At 35.8% G+C, this 12,190-nt stretch overlaps 1 protein-coding gene across 1 annotated transcript in view; it reads right to left on the bottom strand.

Annotated features, from left to right (window-relative positions):
- LOC136809167 (supervillin-like) overlaps positions 1-12,190 on the bottom strand; it is a 34,561-nt gene that overhangs the window by 3,998 nt on the left and 18,373 nt on the right. Inside the window, exons 4-17 of the mRNA XM_067065685.1 lie at positions 11,740-11,913; positions 10,803-10,939; positions 10,325-10,472; positions 9,836-10,008; positions 9,120-9,228; positions 7,589-7,794; positions 6,639-6,738; positions 5,622-5,774; positions 4,832-4,975; positions 4,396-4,445; positions 3,995-4,071; positions 3,506-3,598; positions 2,398-2,535; positions 1,715-1,830 (exon numbers count right to left, since the gene is read on the bottom strand). Coding sequence (XP_066921786.1) covers positions 1,715-1,830; positions 2,398-2,535; positions 3,506-3,598; positions 3,995-4,071; positions 4,396-4,445; positions 4,832-4,975; positions 5,622-5,774; positions 6,639-6,738; positions 7,589-7,794; positions 9,120-9,228; positions 9,836-10,008; positions 10,325-10,472; positions 10,803-10,939; positions 11,740-11,913 — 1,818 coding nt within the window. The remainder of the gene's footprint in view (positions 1-1,714; positions 1,831-2,397; positions 2,536-3,505; positions 3,599-3,994; positions 4,072-4,395; positions 4,446-4,831; positions 4,976-5,621; positions 5,775-6,638; positions 6,739-7,588; positions 7,795-9,119; positions 9,229-9,835; positions 10,009-10,324; positions 10,473-10,802; positions 10,940-11,739; positions 11,914-12,190) is intronic.

The raw sequence follows: 12,190 nt of genomic DNA on the forward strand, positions 1-12,190 counted from the left end.
ACCAAATTAGTTCCTTCTAATAAAACGCCTAAAAGTAAAGTCAATTTAAACGTGCGTATATGTGCATGTAAAATTGTGTAGTAGTATCACCGTCATTTTTAGAAATTTCAACGTCAAATGTTATACGTCGTCGCCGGCGTTGTCGTTGAGAAGTGTCGGTGTCAGTATCATGCTTTTCTAGTTGAGATAAAATGAAACATGCATAGAGAGAGGTTGTTAATTACGTTCACTTGAATTATATGTCTGTTTAAAGGTTTTATTTTGATATAAGTGTTCCCGTTTCATATCAGACACCAGACACATATTTCCTATCGGGACAGTGTCTGCCTATTGCTATCATATGCTTATAAAAGCAAAAAAAAAGTTTTTCTTTTCCTCTTTCTGACCAATCTTGCTCCACATCCGTATCAATTAAATGTGAAAAAGCTTATGAATTAAGATTGATGAGTAAGCAAATGACTTCACTCTTATTTGAAAACAAAACCTTTAAGAGCTATAAACATGTTGTTTAGAAATTTACTTTGAAACCAAAGCTAATGATTAGTTTTGGTTATACGATAACATACACACCGATGACTGTGCAAATGTAACAAGATGGAAACTTCATGTCATGAACTGAAAGTTTGTCTCAAGAAAAATGGTAGTTCGTGCATTGCTTTTAAAAGAGAAAAGATATCATAAAAATCAATAATACCTCATTGGTAAGATAATTTTGAGCAAAGTATTTCAAAATCTTTAAAATCTTTGAATAAAAATAGTCTCCTATCATTTTTCATTTAATTTCTTTAATTTTTGTGGCTTTTGAGAAGTACCCTCATCTCAATTTTTTATGATGATCTTATTAAAAACGAATCAACTAAATTGAGTTTACATGATTACTTGAATGACATATATGCATGGCGACAAATGACATGCCACTGACTGTATGACAAAGTGTTAAAGATACAGAATTAAAACAATACTCGTGATAATGTACTTTGTATATGAAAGGGCCCTAGTAACGAAGCTTTATTTATGCCGTTAGATATGGTTGTGAGTTCAGGTTTTGCTGGATCCGTTCTGCGATTCAATGAAAGTTTAACGTTTGATGGTTTGATGAAACTTTATGGGCACCATAAGTTTGCTTGAAAAATGTCGCGTATAACATATATATAGCATAAGACAGGATGACGAGTGCTTGATTGTTTGATGGTTTGATGAGATTTTATGGGCGCTATAATTTTGCTTATTGTAATATGGATAAGATGACAAGTGCTTGATTGAAGACATAGGAGATGTAAATACGATGCCATGTACATAAAATGTTGTCATGAAACACACGAACAAAACAATGCCGCGTGTCAATTACGCGTCTGTTAGTTGGTTTTGATCACGTGAACTTTGAAAATGTTCGAAATAGTTATTCGAAAAGCAATACAGTAAAATCGTTTTACTAAAATTAAATTGAAAATTAGCCCCGAAATCTATACGAATCTCATATTGAAGACGACCCCAGTCTAATTCCGTTAAACTTCTTAAGGGATCATTTGAATGATGGGAAAACCGGGATCACTAATTGAAATCTAATTTCTTTGTTTAGGGGCCAGGGAAGAAAACATGTTTTACAAATAAGCGATTTCTTCAGTCCTTTCAAATACAACCCGTCTTTAGGGAGTTTCCTATAATTATTCTGATCCCTAAAACCGGGTGGTATGTCGTAGAGAGTAAAATGTACCTTCAATGTATGACATATAGTCTTCTTCGTCTCCCAACGTATCCCATAATGCATTGTCTTCTTCACCTTCAGACACGTGGATCATTTCGAAGGATTTTGAACCAAGTTTCGAAATGCTGAAAAGTGCAACATAAAAGAAGATTAATCAGTAGTCTGTATGGTCTGAAGGCCCATTGAGTCAAAAAAATAATAACTAGGCGCCATTTCTTCCAAAATGACTTGATTTGACAAATAACCGGCTTCTCAAGAATTCAGCACCACACACAGCGACATGCTGATGTAAGGTCCGATGCTGGGCCAAATAGTGATGACATAAAAGAGTTGTTTATGACATTGGATAATTTTCTATACTGTATACATTCTAAACAGTTATTGAAACCGGCTAAGAAACTGGCTCCCGAAACGCGTCCGTTAAGATAAGGTGATTTTAGCAATTATCATGCTGTAAGTAATAATACCAGGTTTATACATTTGATAAATCGTACGAGACGGTATAAAGCAAAGTCTCTAAAATCGCCGTCCACTTTGCTCGACGACGGTAAAAATACCTAAATTCCTTCGTATAAATTAAGGTGAGCAAATGTGATATAGAGTCGTACATCAACTACCGTCTTTATTTTGCATTGATCTCACTTGCCCTCTCCCTCGATATCATCCGATACATAAATTCGCTAATAACTCACTTCTTTTGTAGGTTTTTAGCAGCCTGTTCGGATCTTTCGATGGTCGATGAACTAGCCTTGATACCTTGCCATAGATATAATTTTTTCTCTTCGCCATTGATGATTACGAAGCAGCCACGCGAGCGTAGTGAAGCGGAGCTGAGGAAAATTACAGTAAACATATATAAATAAATTATGCAAAAAGCCACGGTTTTAGGCCCTCTAACTCTCGAAGATGATTGTCTAAAACAATTGCAATTTTATGGAAGAAGAACGAAACATAGAAAACTAAAGGTCGACACACTAGAGTTGATCCTGTCTTCAGTTTTACAGAAGGTTAGGTGGAAAATGTGTCTCAAAGACACGGTGATTTTTTTCTAATCAGTTGTTAGGATAAAATGAACACGTGTCAGATTTTAACGGATATATAATTTTCTCTCTCCATTTGTGTCTCTTCTTCTTTGTTTTGTTTTTCTCTTCCAAAATTTTTTCTTTTTACTTTGAAATGAAATCAACATCAAAACATTCGAAAAGAAAATCAAATGGTCATTAAAAAGATCAAAACATTCCTTTCATAAACTCTTTTGATAAGTTGTTGTGTATTGGAAGCGAAGAGAAAACCTTTGTAATCATGAAATGTACAAAATATGATCTCGCGCTTACCAGACCCCTTTTTTGAACGCGGTCTTGTATTTATACGGTACAATATGAAAATACAGCATTTATGTACACGTTTTTAGTCAATCAGATTGCTCATATTTTTCATGTTGATGATAATAGAAAGTTAAGCTCGCTAGTGGAATATTCAGCGAAGTCTTCAAAATGGGTGGAGTTTCAGGTGTTTCTCTCACCGGGAATCTCATGTGGCACAGGGATGTATATTGTAAATTAATAAGTAAGCAAGACTTGCCATCGTAGTGGTAGTCGACTCATTTTGACGGTAGAGTATTTACCTGTGATCCCTCTCTTTATTTGCTCAGCATTTTAAAGCATAAAGGCATAAAGTACCCGTTTGAAATTTTTGGTATGACCTGGCCGGGGATTGAAACCGCGATCTTGTGCACCGTGGTCAAATGTTATATCTTTACAGCACGGACCACTATAATGTTTATTGTATACATGAACTTACGACAATTTGACTTCAACGAGACAAGTTTCGACATCCACTTCATTTCGTACCCAGTACATTCGATTCTTTTTGTACGATGGATCGTCTGATAATCTGCAGGTTGAGATAAGATTCGTAAAACTTTACAAAAATTAAAAATACGGTTCAGTCTCCACAATTCGAATCAGCACGAAAAACTCAAAGTTGTTCGAGTTAAGAAAATTTTGAGTTATGGAAATTGAAATTTAGAAGGCATTTTTAATTGAAGGGAAGAGAAAAATTGCTCGAGTTAGTTAAGGATACATTTGCGTTGATAGAGGATTGAGTTAGATAAAAACTACTGTACTCCAAAGAGTAACAATTGTGTCTTATTTCTGAAAATGCTCAGTTGAAAACAAGTGAATGTCCAATCATTCGTCGATTTTAAGTTCACTCGCCCAGACTCGACCTCGACCTTCTAAATTCCCAGCAAGGTAAGAAATTATTGCAATTAAAACTAAGGCATCGTACTTTCCAGCATGGATGACCATTTTGCCGTCGAACAGTTGAAAGAATGCTGGAGGTTCTTTTCCTTGTTGCACTGGAATCTGAAGGATCGAAGAAGAGAAGCTATGCTTTATTATGGCTGTATTTTTCATGGGATTGGAAAATATTAACACTAATAAGGGCCGGTGTAAGCAGGAAAAGAAAAGCAACAAAAAACTTCAGAAAAGAAAATAGACTGTGATCTGAATAGAACCATCTGCCAGGCCTCAATTTCATGTGATTACAGGAGAATTGAAGTGGAGTAAAGTGCACGACTGTAAGGTCATGGCAAAAAAAATTCTAATCAAAGTCAAAATCATTTGATTGTTGATCAAAAAAACGGGAAAAGGGAGATCGAAAAACATCAAAAGCTATTGTAATATTACCTGAGGACCTTCTTCAGTGTCCATTTCCACTGTCATCAAAGCGGCCGTTCCTATACAAAAAAAGAACCATTGATCAAAAAGAGAGTTAAGCTAAATTTGAATATGTGAGGCAGTAAAAACGATCTGAGATATTCTTTGAAGACTATCTGACTTTATGGGTGATAGCTCCCTGATGTTGAACAGGTCTCAGTTTATAGTGTAAAAGAGGGGCGTGTCAGCATGTACCAGACGTCCAGTATAACGCAGTGTAAAAGATAATTTGGTCAAAGACTAGCTAGTAATTTTAAAACAAACTGCAATTATTCATAATGGACAAAGAAAAGTTTCAATAAGGTTGGTTAAAAATCAGTTCGCATAAGCGTCTTCTATATTTCATAATTTTCCGATGATAAAAAATAAAAAATTGTGCTGAGAACTTATAGTAAAAGTGGATTACCTTTATCACTACTCGAACAATCTTGACCTTGCCAAAAGAAGAAGAAAATCCTATCTTTGCCGCTGTCTTCTTGTTTTGATTTACCGCCTTTCAGGTTACGGATGCCGGTGCGAAAGATCTCGAAATTCCATTTGATAATATAAGCTTGAAAAAAGGCAAAAAAATGTGAAAACTTTGTTCGAAAGGGAATTCGCGAATTCCACTAGGCAAATTGACTAAAGAATAGAACGCGTAAGGATAAGAAATACAACTATTTGTCCAGAGTGGAGCAGTCATCAACTTGTTGCGAGTGTTTCTTTCGCAAGAAAACGGCATCGCTAAGGGTTGGATTAGCATATTTGACGAAGATTCAAAGGCATTTTAAACCGCTAACAAAAAACGGTAAGGAACACTAAAAACTAATAAAGTCAATTTCAGTAAGTAACTTGACAAATTGACTTTTTCCAAGTGACGTAATTGAAGAAATCTTCGCGAACGTCATTAATACACCTTTTCGACCGTAGCCGCCAGTTGCCGCGCTTTATTCCACTAAACTCCTTTTTGACACATTTTTCTATTGTGTATAGGTGCGAAAAAAGGACTTGGACAGTTTTAGTGGGATAAAACGGACAAAAAATGCCCGTGCGTCAATTGGTGGCTACGGTCGAAAAGGTGTATTTATGGAGGCCACTAAGTGATCTCTATCCGCAACCCTAAAATAGTTAGATATTCGCCGAGGCTTATCATAGACCATGCAACAAATTTCAGAAAACTGAGAATAAGGTTTATAAAGCTCTGTGACGTCACCTACCTTCTCCCGAATAAAATACACCGTAACGTTCGGGAGGTAACTCTTCGAAAGAGTTGGCTGCTACCTGCCATACCGTAAGACTGTTTAACGTTACACCGAATCTGAATAGGGTTTCTTCGTCACGCATTCCTTTACCACGACCAATGAATGAGCCTAAAAGAGAAGAAGCAGTGTATGGTTGTTCTAATGGGATTGGTGCTCACAAGAATAAGATTTCGCGACAATACAAAAAATTTCGAACAGAGTTTTTAAGGATTTATTTTCACAAATGAATTAGTGCTTTTTCACTGAGACTGTCTGGCGAAAATCGATTAGCTGAAACAAAGAAAATTGATAGGAAAATATTACTGACTCCCAAAACATTTGTCAAAGCGTTTACGACCCTTTGAATTTGGAGTTAATTGCAGCATGGTTGACAAAATTTAATTGAAAGTAATTATAAGTCAGTTGTTTTTATAAACAGTTCTCCAACAGTAGAGGCAGTTCTTTAACTTTATGCAAAACCCAAACCATTTGACTACTGATAAATGTTCATGCTCTGGATGGATGTTCAAAGAAGGCGACACACCTCTGTCTGCTATTTTATTGCAAACAATCTATTTTCGGTGTATCTTTGGTTTAATTGGTCATTAAGCCAAGGGAGCTCTACCCCTCTCTTGGAGAACCAAAGGTTTAATGTCCAATTTTCGAAGTTAAATCTGAAATGTTAATATGAAGCGATCAAAATCTGATGTTAAGCACGAATCTTCATTGTATATTTTTTACAACCCTTAGAAATTTATGAAAAGGACCGTTGATGAGAACCACTTACCTATCTAGCGTAGTGAAAAAGCATACCCAATGATTCTGCGATCAGCAGAAAGCGTCTCTCGAAATAGCAATTTTCGTCAAATAATAGATGGCTTTGGAAATTAAATTAATATTCTCAGAGGAGCAAAACACACTCCCAGTGATTTAACCAATGAACAAGTTACATTACACAAAAAAACATGCCAGACCTGATAATAAAACACTTACCGTCAAGAATCATTAGAGGTTCGGGCGTCGGTTGTATTAGATCACGTGCTCTGATCGTCATTAAGTTCGGTGTCGTCGGTTCAGTAAATTCTTTCGTTAACTAAAATAGAACAGTGAATACTATTAGTTACACGGTCTTTTCGAGGTGGCATACGGGATACACCAGGGTCGATAAAAACCGTATTGTTGGCGACGCTTCCCGCATCAATAAGATTCTAGCAATTTCATTGGTCAAAAGACATCACGTGGAGGTGGGATATAAACCGTATCTTGTCTCCCTCGCGTTCGATTAAGAAAAAAAGAAGACATTGCATATTGACGAATGCGCTTTCGAATGTTTGGATCAAGATTCGAATGTTTTGTTTTGAAATCGAAATTGAAATGGTCGGAGTTGAGAAATTCAACAAACAGAAAATCATATTTTGATTTTTACTTTTCTTGAGTTTATATGGACACGTCAAGACTTTTAATTGCGATGTAATAAAATGTCACTTTCACGGACCCCACTTTCAGTTTTATTTACTTTGTAGCTATTTCATGTAAGTATCTATTTGGAGAGTTCTTAAAGCTTTTTGTGCTTTTGGAAAACATGCAAGGGACTTAGACGGGATAAATCCTTATAAGGGTACATGTAAAACTCGGCAAGCCTCGTCACCAATACTGTTTTTACTGACAAGAAGAACGTGTAACTAACAGTAACATTGTTATAGGCCAAGTTTCTTTAACTTTAACTTTAAGATGGTATCACTGGTTCCTTCGACAAGAATCCTCATTTCTAGCTTAGCTATATAGCTCTAGTCTGATTCGCAGACTTCTACAAAACGGCTGGTAGTATACAAGGAACACGAAATCGTTAGTGGATGCCAGCAGCCTTATATAGCTCCAGTTTTGTTATCTCAACTGTTTTATTTTTCAATACATGTATTAAGCGACGATTATAATATGCTCACCTGTGCGTGTACTTTCGCTTCTACTGTTTTAACTTTCAAATCGACCGGATCCGGCCAATCATAAAATTTCCTTCGGAAGGCGACGTTTTCCGTTTTCTCAGCCATCCTTCCGTATACAGACCATTCCGGACGTTCCATATGTGTTGATTTGTTTTCGTTTTTAGTATTAAGGTTGAATGGGTGGATGGGTGTACTGCATGCGTATCCTGAAGAAAGTATTAAGAAAATGTTTCATGTTATTAAAGTGGCCCTGTCCTTGCCGGAGTGCAAAAATAAATGTTTGATAATGCATTACAGTGAGTCTCCATAACTCAAACACGCACATGAAACTTAAATTTATTCGAGTATTCGAGGCATGTGGGATCTTTCTATTTTGTCGTGAGTAAAATCTCAAATTATTTTTCAAAACTATTCTCTAAAGTCGCCATACTCAAATTACAAGTTTTTCGCTTTTAGGGATGAAAACAATAGAATTTCAATGTAAGAACCGTGTAAGAATCCATTTTCAAAAATTTCAAGTTTTGATATCTCGATTTTGGAAAATTGTTACAAAAAAATACTTTGAGGTTTTACTAAGGACCACAGAGGGTTTCTGAAATCTAAATATCTCAAAACATCTAATTATCCCTCAAAAGAAACGCTCGAGTTATTGTGGCTGGAATTGAAGAGACTCCGCTATATAAAGACAGACTTGGTAGCACTTGACTATCGCACGGGAGGTCAGAGTTCGATTCTCACTCGTTGGGGTGGTGACTCACTTAGTATGTGAATATACTTTCGCCCGGTTCAATTCAGGCCACGTGTGAGGTATCGGGTGCAACCATTCTGACACTAGAATGTGTTTAATTCCGGACAGAAGGTTATTAATTATCATACATGTATGAGCAATCTGATTGGTTAATAACGTACATAAATGCTAACATAAATGCTAACGCGTACATAAATGTTGTATTTCATATTGTATCTTATATGTATCGTAACCGAGAGATCTTATTTTGTACAATTTTATGATAAGAAAGGTTCACTCTTCGCTTCCAATACACAAAACTTATCAAAAGAGTTTATGAAAAGAATGTTTTGATCTTTTTAATGACTATTCGATTCTTTTTTCGAATGTTTTTATGTTAATTTTATCTACATAAAAGTAAAAAGAAAAAATTATTGCAAGTGAAAAACAAAACAAAGAAGAAGACACACAAATGGAGAGAGGGAAAGGTTTGCTGATATATTTCAAGTTGATGATAAACCAGTTATCACACTTTTAATCGTACAATATAGGATGTTTTTATCTCGTTCAGAGTTTTCTATATTTTCCTCGTCTAAAAGGAAAGTACGAAAAGAAATCTGAACTCGAAAAATATATCCCATATTGTACTCTGTACCGTGTGATAACTATTACAAAGAAAACTTAAAACACATTTTCAAAAGCTCATTGAAACTAGCAAGAAATTGGTAAAAAAGTATGGAAATCGACGGTTTAGTTAAATTTAGGCGAAGAAAAAAGGTGTACACTTTTTGAAACCTGACTTACCTTTATTATAATGTTCGAGGCCGATATCTGCTGCTTTTTTACGAGGTGCTCCTTTAGTGTGTCGGCCAATCCATGAATATACTTCTGTTCCAAAGTCCAAAACGTAAGCCTAAAATGAAGAAACATATAAACATATAACATATAACAAGTGTTAATTTGAGTCTTGTTTTAACTTAGACTAGTAAACCACGTCGTTATATTTCGCTGCAGATTAAACTTTCAATGGGATCTATTTTTTTTATATGTTCACTGAATACAATACTTTCCAATCCACTTTCCCGCGGCAATTTCTATTTTTTATAAGAACTCTTTATTATAAGCACTATTCCTGCGTTCCTGTGCCCAAGGAAAGACAGACGCTTGCTAGTCTAGTTTTAACTGAATTAAGAAGTCAAAGCCTTGGGACAGAAGAGTGAAAGTTTTTAAACGCCTTCTCAAAAGGTTTAAAATAAAGTCACAAAGTTTCTTCAGTGGCCCACCGGGCAGACAATAAAGGGCGGGTGGAAGTTAATTATTCGTATATGTGACGTTCGCAAAAAAAGACTGTATTTTTTATCACATTCTTTTCCCCTAACCAAAGGTTTAATCAAATGGCTGGATTTGTCCAAATGACATATCATGATTATGTGAGCGCTTGTTTTTGATCTTTGACCAAATTTTTCGTTTTAAAGATTTGTTGAAAAATTTGACAATCAGTGATTAAACTTTCTCGATACCTTGTGTGAATCGAGCCATTTCTTTGACGGGACTTTTCCGGAGAATTTGGGAAGAAGTTTGAGAGAGCATTCATCATCTTCATTGTTTTCATCTTCACATTCAATTTCGTAAAACTGGTTCGATTCCAAAATACCTTTCTCGAAATCTTTATCGTCTAATACTTTTTCGATTTCTAAAAAGAATGTAAAAGTAAAAGATTAATTAAAATCAACTCATTGAGTGTTCTAACTCCGTAACTTTCAAATTTTAAAAAATGTTTACGTTTTACATGCGCGTAAACGCCTTTTAACTAAGAATAAAATGCTTGTCTCGGCTTTATTCGGGTGGGGTCCAAAATGAGGGTGGTACGAAAAAATTGAACGATGGTACTTAATTTGCAAAAAATAATGGATATGGAAAATATATTCTTCGGTTTAGTAGTATGGGCTGTAAAGGTCTCCCTTAGTTTGCAACTGAGGGCTATCTCTATGCTAGAATTTGTAACTCACTTTGTATATGTTTTTTGTCACCGAGTATTTTCCAAAAAGCTTTCAGTTGAGCGCCAGGTTTTTCACGATTTTCATCCATCACATTGACATTGTTTGCAGTACATCCAAGCTCTTTCCATTGTTGGACGACTGCTGACACTTCCGAACCCTGAAATTCATAAAGGGGACATAAGATAAAGACTATAAATGTTGGTTACAACTTATTAAAAAAGCATCCATAATACGAAGCCCAAGGGAAATCGGGCTTTTAATCTAATATGGCTAATGTAAATCTTATAGAAGATCATCCATTCTGCGCGCACTATGCTCTGCTCTTAAGGATGTGGTATAGATGCGAATCACTAAAGCGGTCCGTCAAACTATGGGCTAATGATGCAGCTCTTTAGGAGCTATGGACTTAGACTATAGAGTGAAAACGTGTCGTGTGCACAGAAATCAGGATCTACTCGGCGATTAAGCTCAATCTTGGTTGGCTTACCCTAGCTTTTTCCATGATACTACAATTCTTTCCATTCCATTGATGAACGTATTTGGGCGTCACCAAAACAAACACATCACCTGAGTTCATATTGCATGTTTTCGGTTCGATCAAACGCGTTTGAATATGACGAGCACCTTGAAAAGAAAGTGTAATAAATCAACATAATTAGATAAGTTATAACATAATTCAGCCTTTAAAATGTTAGAAAAATGAGCGACACATTTAAGGCAATGTGGAGTCCCAGGAAGTCCATATTTTCTAAAATATTGAAAAAGTTTTTAGAAACCATGCATGTACAGTTGATGCTCTCTAAATCGACGTTCTACTATTCAATAGGCTCCCTTATTCGATGAAATCCCAGTCAACAAGAAACTCATAAACGACGCTCCCTCCTTCGATAAGCTCCCTTATTCGATGACAATCGAATTCCCCTTGAAGATCGAATTAGAGAGCGTCAACAGTATTTCTGAAATGGCTCTGTCAGCTGAAGTCTTCGAGAAAGCACACATTCTTATAGAACGCTTTGAAAAGTGAAATTCGTCCCAAATATGAAATAACAATCTCAGCAAACGAATTGAAGAACACTCAATCGCTATTCTTTTCGAAACTTATAAAAACATTTTAAACTATAAAAAAACATTTGACTGACACTCTTATTTTGATTAGCTTAAAAATAAGAGTGTCAGTCGAATGTTTTTTTATAGTTTCGAATGTTTTTATAAGTTTCGAAAAGAATAGCGATTGAGTGTTCTTTTCTTTCAACCAATAGAAATTTTTGTTTACATCAGGGCGATTACAAAAAAGCGGGGCTATTACGGATTTATCGCCCCGCTCGTCCTTTACAAATCTAAGCTAAATGTAATCAACCATATAATTACGGTAATAATCACTCATTTCACTATTAAGTAAACGTTGGAAAAATATTTCGACTTACCTTTAATGTGAAAGAACATAACCTCTTTGACACCATCATAAGGATTGGTTTTCTCCGTCCCTACCCCCGTCTTTCTGTCTTTCTCCGTAACACGTAATCCCTTGCTTGCTCCGTGAATGTCTTCTTTGCTTTCCAAACCTTTCTTGGCGTCTTTTGCTAGTTCGACTTCTCTTGCTAAGTTTAAGATTCAGTATTTATTATGTTACAGTTGAGTCTTCATTGCTCGAAATCCCACGGGGAACGTGGGAAAAAAATTTTCTTTGAGTTAAGGAAATTTTGAGTATCAGAGACTCGTTTATAAGACAGTGTTAACTAATGGGACCAACTAGCAAACTCGTTCGAGTTAAGGAGACATTGGAGGAATAGAGGTTCGATATTCGCTATAGTGGTATTCGCAAAATGTACTTTCTAGACAAACCAGTATAATTATGCTAACACTGGGCGAAATCTT

The sequence above is a fragment of the Clytia hemisphaerica genome, unplaced genomic scaffold (assembly GCF_902728285.1).
Source record: "Clytia hemisphaerica strain Z4C2 unplaced genomic scaffold, Clytia hemisphaerica genome assembly, whole genome shotgun sequence".
Taxonomy (NCBI): Eukaryota; Metazoa; Cnidaria; class Hydrozoa; order Leptothecata; family Clytiidae; genus Clytia; species Clytia hemisphaerica.